Source organism: Aphis gossypii, chromosome X, assembly GCF_020184175.1.
Source record: "Aphis gossypii isolate Hap1 chromosome X, ASM2018417v2, whole genome shotgun sequence".
Lineage (NCBI taxonomy): Eukaryota > Metazoa > Arthropoda > Insecta > Hemiptera > Aphididae > Aphis > Aphis gossypii.
The window spans coordinates 50,513,488-50,528,225 of NC_065533.1; the positions used below are offsets into that span (position 1 = coordinate 50,513,488).

Here is a 14,738-nt window from a genome sequence, read left to right on the forward strand (position 1 = left end):
TAGGAAATGGATATTTTTACAGCCAATAGGTGTGTATTTGCAAATATTGCTAAAGCAGCTTTCTTATAGCGACGATGATCGATAAATTTGGCACGGGTGAAATAATATATAAAGATCGGTTGGCCGCACAACGATTAGATTATATTATATATGAAGTACAAGTATATTGCGAAGTAAAAAAAACCCAATGAAAATTTGCAGTAATAGCACTTGTTGCTGCTGCTGCTGCTGCTGCCTGCCGTCGCGAAAACGCGCGAATAGAAAGCGACGACGTCGTTGGCGGCGGCGGAGAATAGTGTGGAACGGCAGTACGGCGCGGGTCGGGGGAAGAGTAGTTTTCTCGACCAGCACTGCCGACTTCGGTTAAGAATGTTCCCCCTCGCCGCAACCATCGCCACCACTTCTCTTAGACAACCAATCGTCTACTGGTTACTATATACGTGTATATCTGCTTATGATATCGGCACCGTCGCCATACCACAAACTCGCAATGCTCAGTAGAGCAATAGCAGTTTCACACGTACGCACGGAAAAGACTGACTCTACGCATGTGCTTCAGCCTCATTTCCTGCACCGTCTCAATAATTGTAAATCAGAACCACTACTGCCACAGCGACAGTATCCACAGGTGTGATTGTATATCGGTGAGATATTAGAACTTTGACGGCACTTCCATTGTACGACTTTGGACATTTTTGCGGTGGAGGCGTTCGACCAACGACGACGACAATAACCGAAATTGGGAACGCACGACGATCATTAACGTACGTATATACACAATATTATACTTTATAATTCGACATTTATTGTGCTATATCTATAATAATATATCGATACAAATATGCTCATATATGTGTATTGTATATAATATACACAAAGACTATACGCAAGGATTTCGCAAATATTTGCAAAAACTGTTTCGTCAATAGCCTCTTTATATGTATTTTGTCTTTAAACTTAATATTCAGTATAGCCGTATACACATTGTGTAATGTTTATGTGCTTATAATAATAATAATAATAATAATATAATACCTAACAGTGTTATTATGTACTTTCGGTAGAGACTTTAACGCGTGTTCGTCACTCCCGCGAAGTTGAAGAGAGTTCACAATGGGTCACACAATATGACATTTATATTATTTTATTAATTGTACAGCGTTAAAAGTGCACGATATTACCATATATACCACCGATCAATTATAGTTTCGATGGACACGTCATCTCCTCGACTATGACGGTGGCTTTCTCTCCCTCTCGCTCTTTTCCATTACAACCACCACCGTTACCGGGGTTAAGTTAGGACCAATTTACGTGTAACTTTTGTCCCCCTGAAACCATGTGAGGGCTGTGTGCACTACGTATAGTATATATACATATATATAATATATACGCACACGTCACGCTTACGTGCGTGCGTGATATTATTATAGGCACGCTGTATACACAGCTTCCGCACGCACGCGCGAATAATATGTTGCTGTCTGCACACTCTCTCCTCGGAATCGTCGCCGCCACCGTTGGTATATAATAATAATATTATAGCTATAGTGTTTTAAGTTATAATGTTAAGTATATAGCGCTGTCGTCGCTGCTGCGGAAAAGAGAGAGCAGCGGCGGCGAAATCTATGTCACTAAACCGCCGCCGCCGCCGCATTTCCCATACACACGCACGCGCAGTGGCTATATATATATATATAATATCTGCACAACGACATGTGAACGAATAAAAGAAATTTGACTGCGGCGGCGCGCCTTCAGTCCTCACAATCATCAATCGACAAACTTCGTATATATATATATATATTGTACGAACCGACTCGTATGCGAGTGCGCCGTACATTAATATATATTGTTATCATAAATATTACATTATTATAGAGCCCTCCTCGTGCGCAATATAATTACAATACACCTATTATGTAATATATAATATATATTATTATTATGTTCGGATGACGTCCTGATAACATTTAAATTTATATTTTTTTTTTTTTTTTGTTTCCTCTATGTATACAGTTTTCGCGGTGTCGTTTTTTGTCCGCGTTTGACAATTACCACGACGAACATCGCGCCTCCGCTATGATTCACAGCGGCGGCGGCGCCGATTGTTACACTGCAGTGGCAACCACGACCAATACCGGTAACCCGACGACGACTACCATGATGATGGCCAATATACAGCAACAGCAACAACAGCTACAGCAACAGCAACAGCAGCAGCAGCAGCAGCAGCAACAAATGCAACAGCAAACCGTCGGTGCGAACGTGCCGACGGATTTCTGGTGGTGGTCCACGACGACCCAGCAACAGGCCGACGCGGTGGCCGGACACCAACACCAGCAAATATCGTCTTCGTCTTCGCTGCTGCAACAGCAACAACACCACCAGCAACAGCAAGACGCCATCGCGGACGGCGGTGCGGACGAGTTTGACGGTTTCGACTTGTCGCTGCTCATAAACGGCACCGGCGACGGATACTTCAGCGACGCGTCGTCGGCCGCCGACTGTCGCGTGCCGGCAGCTGCCATTTCCGCGACCGTCACCGTGCACACCAACGCGTCCGCGGAGGACGGCGGCGACTGTTACTACCCGTCGGCAGCGTCGTCGACGTCGCTACAACAGCAACTCGACCTGCAGCAACTCTTGTCCATATACGACGACATTTGTTTTTTCAGCGCGGAAGACGCGAAATTACAACAGCAACAGCAGCAGCAGCAGCAACAGCAGCAACAACAGCTTCCGGCGGCCCCGGCCGTGGTGTCCACCACGACCGCCGGCGACGTCCGTCATCAATCCGAAATCGCCGCCACGCCGGTGCAGGTCATGCCCGCCGGACAGCAGCTCGCCAAGGACCGCGTCGGCAAAGCCACCCTGTTGAGATCGCTTTTGACGGCCACCGTGCCACCGCCGCCCATGGATATCCCTCTGTCGCCCACGCGCCCGGCCGACTCTCCGCCCGCGGCCATAGTCGAATCCACCACCGAAGTGCCCTCGGAAGCGGCGACAGCCGTCATCTCGACGACCACCACCGCGACGACGACGGTCAAACGCGAAGCAGACGTCTCGCCGGACAGCCGCGACGACAAGAGCAACAGCAACAACAAACACCGACTGTTGATCGAAATGTTACGCGGCGACAATGCGGTGCAGGACGACGACGTCGTGCCGACGGCGCGGCCAGCTCGCCGCAGACCGCGCGCCGAGACGTTCGGTTCGGACGACGAAGGAGGATCGCCGCAGGGCAGCCGCCGCCGGTTGGACGTGCCGCCGTCCCTGCAACTGGACGGCGGACAGTCCGCCGGCCGCGGTCAATACGACGGGGCGGACGACGACGAACTCCTGTTGTACGGCGGCCCTTATTACAACGGCGCCGCGACGACGTCGCCGTCGTGGTTGGACCGCATGGTGGCCGCAGCCGCCGCCGCGACGACGGGCGCCGGCACTTCCGATTTCTTTTCCGGTGAAGCCGACGCCGCCGCCGCCGCCGCAGATCAAGACCTCTTCCGTCGGCGACAACAACAGCAACAGCAAAACGGCGACCGCGCTATGGTGGACATCGTCAACATAGTGGACGACTGCTGCAGCGTCAGCGACTACTGCAACGGCTACGGCATGGGCGGCTTCGACCAGGGCTACTACTCCGTCGCCTCGGCCGAAGTGGCGTACAGCCCGCAGACATCGGCCCCGGTGCCGTCCGTCACGCCGCCGCCGTCTTCGTGCGGCGACCCGACGACCACGACCACGGTAAATACCTACGTATATAACATATAATATAATAGTATTGTAAAATAATCTTTCGAGATCAGCTGGCGAGACGTCATTATTTCCACCGCTTCGACGCGGCTTTGCGATGATAATATTGCAGAAAACTTAACGGAATAATAATTAATGACTCGAATTCGTTCGGTGGGCAATAATTGAAATTCGTTATATTATAACATTATGATTGTTTCTAATTCCATTGGTTCTCAAAAATATTTCGTTAAATTTGGAGCACGCGACGGTTATACATAATATGAAAGTTTCGCCGCGCGCCATCCCAATTACCGCCCCCCCCTTTCACCACGTGCGGTCGCGAGGTTCGGAGGCTGCCTTGTTTGCTAACCTAACCGCGCGCAACCACCGACGAGGGTCGTTACTCCGCGATACAGTTTTACTCGATTTCGACGTACCCATACGGTTTTTTGTATTACAACAATGCTCGATCTGCGTTGTCGGGCCACGGGCGGGAAGGGGGCGCGTAACGCGTGCACGCGGTTTTCGTCGTGTTACAATAAAAACGAAACGAAAAAAAAAAATAGCAGCAGCTCGAACCTACGACGTCGCGATGACTACGCGTGACGTAATTATAATAATATTATAATATCAGCTCGTACTATAGTCTCGGAGCGGCGCAACAAGACAATTAGGTGCGGCGATCGCGAGCCGAGGAAACGCCCGGGCGCGGCCCACATTCCATCGCCGCGGCGCAGAACAGGTTTTTGCGCGCGCGCGCCCGTCGCTATAAAAAAATAAAAAAAAAAAAAAAAATCACAAAAACTATTCCGTACGCCCGGAGCTGCTTTAATATGATTTCTATTTTATTACGCATCTCGCCATCCGCGTAGAATATAATAATATATAAACCCTCTCCTCGCCGACCTCACCTCCCCACCAAACTTACCGCTGGCGGCTATATTCCATTACTACTCACACACACACATATATATATATATAATGTGCCGCCTGCATATAACGCGCCGTGGCGGTTGTCGCTGCGTTAAACATTATTATCGTACACAATCGGCGGCGGCGGCGGCGAAGTTTTCAATAGCAATAATTATATTACAATAATGATATTATTATTATTATATATTATTGTGTTCGCCTCGTCGGCATTTGCCATTTACTCGAGCGCTAAACTGCAGCGACACGACCCCAGGCCGTCTCGTATTGCGATTCGTATCGCGGGGAAGGACCCGGGGTATTATAGTGCAGTTATTCTGTTTAGAACTCCGTTGGGTGCACCGAGATTATGACGTCGAAAAAATATTGCAAACAAATCCCTTTGCTTGTCCGTATGTATAGACTGTAATGAGTGCGTCGTCGTAGTATCCCGCCGTAATATTATATGTACGATCATACGTACTGCGCGAGCAGAATTTAGAACGGCGGTCATAGTACGACAGTGCGCGACGACTTGGTATATTTTATATTATTATGTATATATAATGTTAAAATATCGTATTCACGTACCTTGTGCCTACGGTATGATAATAATAAAACCAGTAAGGCGACTCGTAGTTAGTAACGTATAGTTATAAAAATCTATTATACGCAGACGATCTTCTTTGTTTGTCCTAAATTTTCTCGAAAATCACTCGACGGTCTTCAATAAAACTTATTATACTCAATATTAGATTTATCGAAACTCTATAATAGGGTTAGTTTACTTTTACTAATTATTATTATTATTTTTTTAATCTCTGTACAAATCTGTGATCACACGTTAATTTATTTTTGGTTTACGAAAATCGAATACATTTTTGTTGCACTATATTATTATTATAATAAAATAAGTAGAAATGTGGGATATAATAATAGTGTTCATATTTTTTAAAACAAATCATAAGATCAAAGACTCATGAACACAATTATAATGATTAATTACGTATGATTTACTTTCTTAATTTCATACATATTTTCTTTGTTAACACATTAAGACGAATATACAATCTTAACGATAATGTATATTTATGTCGACTTTTAAGCATTGGTTTAACTGTCTCAATTTTTTGGTAATTAATATAATTATTTAGAAATTTAGAATTGAGAAGTAGAAAAACTTAAAATTAATCATTATAATTGTGTTTGTGTTATGTATATTTCAACTAAAGCGATAGAAAGACAGATTAATTTTAATCCGTGCAAAAACAGATAGAGTTTTATATTTTATCATTTATTTTTTATGACGATCTATGACATACGATCGCCAATAGAACGGATGTTATATATTATAATATTATAATTTATAATAATATGTTACCACTTAGGTACCTCAATTATGACTCAAATTTCAAATATTCGCTTCTGCTATAGTCTGGTAGGTAACATTTGAATTTTTTTACGGAAAAAAATAATAGCTTTCAAATTAACATGATGACCTATGCTGAAAACATTTATTCGTAGATTTTAGTACCACATTTGCCAACATGATGGATGAAATTGACCCATTGTGTGTATTTCTTAGTTCTTACACGTAATATAAATACTTAAATCAACCATTTAAATAATAAAGGCTAGTTATAAATTACTGTAAAAAACACGATCTTTTTTGTAGATAAAATACCGTCATATAAATAATTCAATAATCGATAACTTCGGTCTATCGACTCTAAAAAACACAATTTTGATACAATAGCTGGACCCTATATTATATTGCACATTCTTACGTTGCTACATCTATTTATAAATTATTTTTGAGATCGAATATGTTCTACTTAATAGAGTGTGTTAGCATATTTCAACAATAACTAATAATATAAATGGTAGGACTTTGTGATTGCGCAATAATTGCAATATCTAATACTAACGTTTGTAAATTTATTCAAAAACTATGGCAAATCCATGCATAATCTTGGTACTATAAATTGTAATAATATTTACATTTTTCTTAAAATGTTTTAAAAATTACCATTTAACGCGTTGTGATCAATAATATTTATTGCTCGTGACGTAGTCGCCGTGCGTATACATTATGCGTATTATACTGTAATATAATAATCTCGCGATCAAGAATACATCCTTATCGAAATTTTATTCATTTTATTTGAATAAAGTTAAATAAATTACGCGTATAACAAGCGAACTCGTTCCATTTCGTATGATAATAATAATTGTACCCGTATAATACGTCATGATTAAAAGAGCGTATTATGAAGATTTTTTCGATAATATCGCTTTAGTAGGTATACACCAATAACAACGTTAAAAAAAATGGTCAACTCTTGTTCGCACTCGTGCTGCAGTAGTCTACATTGTAATAACGTGCGGGTGCATAATATTTCGATTAGTCAATCGAACATAACGCGTATAGGTAGGTATATACGAAGAACGACATTATTATTTCCAGTCCTTTCGAGCGGGACAGACTCCATCATAGACAAACTCTTGTGATGTGATGCACCGGTACGGAAATAATGTTAAAAAAAAAGAAAATATTTGTACGATTGTGGTCGACGATCTCTCCCCTCGCCCCCGTCTCCCGTCTTCACACATCCCGGGAGTTGCGTAATCATCGCGGCGGCGGCCGTCTTGTACTGCGCGTCGGATAACCTTGTGCCGGGACACATAACACACACTATACATAATGCGTGTATATAGCTATATAATATTATTTATATCTGTATTCTATATTTACATATACATGTACATTATACTCGCTCGACGTACTACGACCGCGCCCGCCGACGCACTTGGAATCCGATCGTTTCGAAAGGAGCGCGCGTGACGACGACAGTGTCCGGTAGAAAGTAAAAAAAACATGCACACCCCACCCCGCAGCTCTACGGCGATGTCCGAACTATAGCCTCTCTTCACATATATATATATATGATAATATATAATACGTATTATTATGTGCGTCAACGTTTTGTTGATTTTGTTTTTCGTTTCGACACACGTGGGGTCTCCGTCCGCGGTCATGTACCTATATATATATGTGTGTGTGTGTGTGTGTGTGTGATATACATCATGAGTAATAATAACTATCTAAATATTCCATAACAAAGTCCGCGGAAGAGTAGGTAGGTACAAAGTGTACAAAAAATATCACAACACGGTTGTGGTAATATTATAGAAGTCATACCACGCCGCTATAAAATATATACAATCACAATCGATAAAAATACGTACTGATTCTTAACCCCACCAATATACTATATGGTAGGTTGATATAATATCTACAGATATTTTAGCACTCGTGAATACATTACGTACCTATTAAGTAAATGTTAAAATTTCCAATCGTGACAAGGACCCAAAACATATTATTATGACGTACATTATACGCATATTTGTTTATTTTTTACAACTTATTGTGTGATAAATACAGATGTCAAAAAATAGAATATACAGATTACAAAGTGTACCTCAATAATCGGACACATTCAAATATAATTTTAATGTAAAATCGTCACACCTCCGTGATACACTATACAGCGGTTTAACGACAACAATGCTTCTGTTCTAACACAAATCAAGAACTATATTATAAACACTTTTTTTTATAAAGTAGATGATTATTTTATTGATCAAATTATATATAAAAAAAAGCTGTACCGATATGAAGTATGAAAATATTAGAATCAGAAAAATCGAAAAATTGAAAATTTGTTCAAAAATGTTTTCTTCATTTATAATGCAAAAAAAGTACACTATAGGTCTTTAGCTAAAATAGTAGCTATTCCTGTATTTTTAGTAGAAATTACATTTTTTTAGTACAGCGTGTTTTATACTCATATAATTTCTAAAGTTATGTTTAACTTCAACAAATGACGAAAATCACACTATAAACAAATTCAACTATAAAGTAGGAGTAAACTGCAAAAATGTATACGTTTTATCTAACAAATTTATGATTGGGTATAGGTACATTGTTTAAGAGTTGGTTATAAGATATTTAGTCACAGATATTGTCGTTTGACAATATGACGGAAGTAAGATTCGAACTTTTCTGGCAATGTATATAATATTACAAAAATAATTAACATTACAATATTTTTACGTCCCTCAAGTCCTCAACCGATTAAACGCGCAAATTTAAGTCTTTTTTGAACTCATAAAAGCAGTTAATACCTACTTGCATTATTATATAATATAATACCATATCCCTATAATAGGTCTTAATTTTATTGTTATAGTCAACACATTACAATAGTATATAAATAATACGACTCCGATAACATCGTGCAATTGAATGAAGGCGTATTTTATTATTATGATATATTTTTTTAAAAACGACGCAGTAGTTTAAGGTTATGCAGATCAATCTATAATAATATGCTGACCGTGATAAAGAATAATGTCAATAAATAATAATAAATTATACAATGGATTTCATAATAATTTTATTGCAATTTAACATATTTTTTCACACTGTTGTAATATTTGATACGTGGAAAATAAATGAATGCGATTCTCGATTTTCTTATAAAAAGTTGATGTATAAATTATATTCGTCGTAAAATTGTTTTGATATAAAATCTGTTTACATATTGTTAGACAAATAATTATTAATCGTTTCGTGATAAATGTTATTTTGATTTTGTCAACGCCCTTTTATACATAGGTAACAATGAATTAGCATTAAATGACTCATAAAAACAGAATATTTCCAATGAATATGTCTCTTATTAATATTATGTCCTTTGTTCATAGAAAACATGTTATAGAACAGTTTTTTTTTTTATTATTAAAAAAAGCTGTTAAATAGGTATTTTTATTTTCGTGCCTATTTAAAAATTCAGGCAGGCCCATAAAAATATACCTACGATGGAGAATAGAAAACGGGTTTAGTTTATTACAAGTCCAAAAACAGTTTCGATTTTTTTTGAGTTTCGAATCTAAAAAACAGTTTCGTTTTTTCCAAGTTCCGAGTTCGTAAACAGTTTTCAATTTTTTTTCGGACTAACCGGTTTTACGAATAGGTCTCAAACCTGTTTCGATGTTATACATAGTATATAAGTTTTATTTATCGTCTAAATCCGAAATACACACATCTATATAGTATCCCCCGTCCCACCACACGCAGCACTCGTACCCATAAGATTTCGTAAGTAGCTTATATTAAATGACGTCATCGCGTACGCATGTGATTTACCTAAGTAACCTAACTACACGGATATAGGTACCTATATTATATTATACACATATTATAATATTATGTATGACTGCTATAATCGTGTCGGAACGAATTTTAACGTCATTTTTATCGTGACATTTCAGAGCGACGACGGTGATAACAACAATATGGTCCAACAAATGACGACGTGGAAAACGACAGACGCGACGGCATCGGACGACTATTACGACAGGCTGCTGATGACGGTCATGATGGAGGCTGCGGCCGCGGCTTCCTCGGTCCCGTCGCCGGCCAGCGACAGCAACTCCGGCATAGTTGCAGACAACGTGGGCAGCAGCAGCAGCAGCTACATCAGCAGCAGCAGCAGCAGCAACAGCAACAGCAACAGCAACAGTAGCAATAGTAGCACTTGCAGTACTACGTTCAACAGCGGCGACGTGGACAGCGGCTGCAGCGACGGCAATAGCAACACTCCGGTGCAGCAGTGCTTCAAGATCGAAGTGGACGACGACGACGACGACGACGACGAGTGTTACGGCGGCGACGCGGCCACCACGACGGCTTCCGCCGACGAAGACGACGCGGACGACAAGTCGGACGTAGCCGACGCCATAATGAAGTTCCAGCCGATACAGCTGCAGCAGCTGCAGGCCGAACCGGAAAACAAGATCGCGGCGGCCGTCGCCCCTGCTTCCGGTGCCGCGTCGTCGTCGCAACACATCCATCTGTGGCAGTTCCTCAAAGAGCTGTTGACCGCGTCGTCGGCCGCGGCCGCTGCGGAGCTGCAGACGGACGGCGAGGTGGCGGCGCCGCCTTCCCCGTCGACCACGTGCGCGACGACGCCGTCGCCGAACGCCGCCGCGAACAACAAGTCGCCGCAGCAGCCGCAGCAGATGATCCGGTGGTTGGACCGGAAGCTGGGCGTGTTCAAGATCGAAGACAGCCAGGCCGTGGCCCGTCTGTGGGGCCGCCGCAAGAACCGTCCCGCCATGAACTACGACAAACTGTCCCGGAGTCTGCGGCAGTACTACAAAAAGGGCATCATGCGCAAGACGGAACGCTCGCAACGGCTCGTCTACCAGTTTTGTCATCCGTACAACGCCTAAGACGATAGTAGTATAGTGTCGACGTAATAATAATATACAGAACTAATACATTAATATTATGTGTACATATTATATATTATTATTGATTATTTTTTATCGGTATAGTTTTAATATTATTAGTATATATATAATTAATATTATCGGGTCTGTGCGAGTTCGTTCGTGACGTTTCGCCGAGAAGATCGGCCTCCGGGATCATGTTTTTTATGATTTCTATTAAACTGGACTTGATATTTTGAAGCTCACTCTCACTAACACTTCACGATATCTGTCACTCTTGACATCGTAACACAGTCCCGATTGTAATAGGTATATATATATAATGACGTATATAATATACACTATTGCACTATATAGTATAGTGGATTATAAACGCGGTGGTGGTATAATAATAAACGATTAACTCGAAACTTGTTAGGTTAAGTTAAAGTAGTGCTGGTACTTCGGCCGAACTATTGTGATATAATAATTCGGTAGAGGTTCAAAGCACTCGTATAAACACATAAGCGCGATACGCCGCGCCGTCTCGTACAGTCGTCGCCGTCGGACGGGCGGGCGGCGGACGCGAAGCCGCTTAGGCGCGAGCGATGAACGCGGAAGGTAATTTTCGCGAGCGCCACCGTCACGACCTTTTTTTAGGACGACGGGTTTTTTTTTGGGGGGGAAGGGGGGTAAAGCTGGTAGTTTTCGAAAATGCGGTTCGGTTACGATTTTGGTTTATATGTGTGTAACAACATATAAACTAAATTTCACTAACGATTTTCGACGGTATATACCTAGTTACTTGTAGTCGAGCGCGATCAGGAGAGTTGGGAGAATATTGTGACGCTTTTGGTGTGATTTTTTTTTTTTTTTTACTATTTTAAAACTACCCGACCGTCGAGGCCCTCTGCGGCCTCGGTTGGACTTGGGTGGTTGTTATCGGTCCCATATATCAATGATATATTGTCTATTACGTACGTTCTGTGAACATGTTTTTTTTAACTTGTAATTATAAACTATATATATTTTTTATTATATAAGATTAATTCAATATTATTATAAGGTATAACATTATATCGTACATTTATATTGTAATTAATTATTTTTTAAATATTGTGGGAAGATGGGGGGCGATTATGTTTTCTGTGCGGACTGTATTAATCCGCAGACGTAATACGCCAATTGGTGCTGGTTCATAATAATTATTATATTCATTAAACTATTATACGCATAAAATAAGCAAAACTATAAAACTAAAACCATTTTTTGAATTCAATGCTTGAATTGGGAAAAAATGTGTATTTATGGTCTCAATAATGTAAACTAACGATTTGCATTCCTTATATAAGTGTCATTGACTTATACCTTTTACCTATACTTTTACTTTTTGACTTATTTGATCTGGATTATTTTATCATATAAAAAAATAGAAACAGTGAGCCAATAAAACATAAAAAAAAATGGCTATTTCCTTAAAAAGTTTGAAATTAGCCGGTTCTAATTCAAGCACTTATTTTAACATAATTGTATTGTTGAAATAGCACGCTATATTTTATGTGGGCACATATAATTTATATATAGCGTGCTACAATAATATTATGACACAATATTTTATACAATTTATTTCATTGTAAACGTTCTTAATATCCGTTTTAACTAACAATGTTTGTAATAATTATTAAGATAATTAATTTAAGTTTTAAAAATGTAATAATTTTAAGCTTGTTTTATAATTGTTAAATTTTACGTATTATTGATTCATGTATATGCAATATACATGCGCTCAAATGTTATCTTTTAAATTCTCTACATATTTTAATTGTATTGTAAATAGTTTTTATAAGAATGATATGTATATACGCAATGATGTATTGTATTTTATAAACATAATTGTATAATATAATATTAATAATAACAAACACACTTTGACGTTTTATGTATCAGAAGAATAGAAGATGCGATATAAAATTACAAAGTATGTAATGTATATTGTGTGTAGTATTGATTTGTAAATCGAACTACGACTTATAATAGTATATATGTTAACGTTACCCTTTATATTGACATATTATTTAGTTCAAGTAATATTAATTTTATGAATTATGACTTATTGTTTTTACATAATATAATATCATAATAAATGTACTTTCAAAAAAATATAACATGACAAAGAATCATGAACAACGCGGTTACGGGTTATTATTGTGCACTTATAAGTATTAAATATTATTCTATTCTTTAACTTAAATTGATGAGATTTGTATATAAGCAGGATAGGTAATTAAGTTAGTGGAGTTAGTCTTTTTTTAAATTATTTTCAAATTTTAAATATATGTATCTATAAAAAGGGTTTTTATTAACAATGATTTTAAAATTTATTTTATGATTGATTGTAATCACTATATAACTGTATATATAATAGATACCTATCATAATGTATATTATTATAATATTATATGATTATTTTGTTTTTATATTTTTTTACACATGTTTCAAACATTAAACATTTTTATAAATATTGTAATTTTTGTGTTTGTTTTTTAATAACATAATAATATTTCATATTTGTACAATCTACTTTTCATCACGCAATTCTAATAGATGGAATTGCAGGAATTTTATCGATTAGATAAAGATAAAAGATATTTTTTCATTAAGGAAATAAGTATATTGATTCCTCCAGTATTTATTAGTAATTAGTATTGATTTCACTACAAATAATTCCAGTTGATACTATAGATCCTGGAAAATTCAAGTTGTAAGACGTGTAAGTAGCTCGATGTTAAGAGTTTAAGACTAGACTAGAACTACACTATTTTCCTACCGAAACAATTTCCAGGACTTATTAAAATATTACGAACTACAAAGAGCTTAACAAGTTAAGTAATATCTTATAATTATTAATTTATTCAAGTTAATCAAAAAGATTAGGTACAATATTAGGTACTATTATATATTATTAAGAGGACGTCATACCCGCATATACGTGGTGTACTGGTGTCTTACGAAAGAAAAAAAATACAAATTTGAGTTCAGGCAGTTCTACGAAATCAATTTTATGTTGTTAGCTTCAATATTAAGAGTCAATTTACTTATTGCCAAATTTAAAGATAATAATGTTATCTAGGGCTTCTATAGGATTTCATTTATATTTTAATTTTTAATTAATAAGTTACCGACTTATAGGTTACGTAAAATATTAAAACTTTAAAATGCTTATAAAAAATATTGTAACTGTAAATTTCTGTATTTTTTAATAATTGAGAAATTAATAATTTATTAGTAACTTTATAAGATATTTTTTAGTATTTTTAATCATTTATGAATATCGCCATATTTAAAAAAAAAATCTTCAATTGTCTATAAATAGCTCAAAAATAGTCAACATATTTTGAAATTTATACCATACATAGAAAATGAAAATATACCTAAACACTAAGTGAAAAATTCAAGTTTTTGTTTTAAAATTAAAAAAAAATATATCATCGTAATGTAATTATTGTACTCTTTGCTCCATTCAGAATCCAAAATATATTTAAGTAGGTATATAGGTATATCGTATCTGATTTTAGGTATGAATGTAATATTTTAATTATACATTTATATTATTTCAATTTTAGTTAATACTTTTAGGTATTCATTAAATAGTAATAAATACTAATATATAACGCATCACGCATGTAGTATTATCGTGTCTAAAATAAAACAATTTGGGTAAACGACAACCCGGTTTTTAAATAAAATTTACCCTAGAACATTTTGGTTAAATTATTTAAAACAAATTTATAGGTTATAGCTTTACTATT

The 14,738-nt window shown here is 37.9% G+C and overlaps 1 protein-coding gene across 1 annotated transcript; it reads left to right on the plus strand.

Annotated features, from left to right (window-relative positions):
* The first annotated feature begins 459 nt into the window (after window positions 1–459).
* On the plus strand, window positions 460–13,373 carry LOC114131738 (AF4/FMR2 family member lilli-like). Its single transcript, XM_050205771.1, has 3 exons — window positions 460–764; window positions 2,020–3,747; window positions 9,988–13,373. Exons 2-3 carry the CDS (start codon window positions 2,083–2,085, stop codon window positions 10,948–10,950), a joined length of 2,628 nt encoding a protein of 875 aa, XP_050061728.1. The 5' UTR covers window positions 460–764; window positions 2,020–2,082; the 3' UTR covers window positions 10,951–13,373.
* Window positions 13,374–14,738: the final 1,365 nt, after the last annotated feature.

Coding starts and splice junctions, on each gene's coding strand:
- LOC114131738 (XM_050205771.1), top strand. CDS start 2,083: ATGATTCACAGCGGCGGCGGCGCCGATTGTTACACTGCAGTGGCAACC. Junction 3,748..9,987: donor ACCCGACGACCACGACCACG/GTAAATACCTAC, acceptor GTGACATTTCAG/AGCGACGACGGTGATAACAA.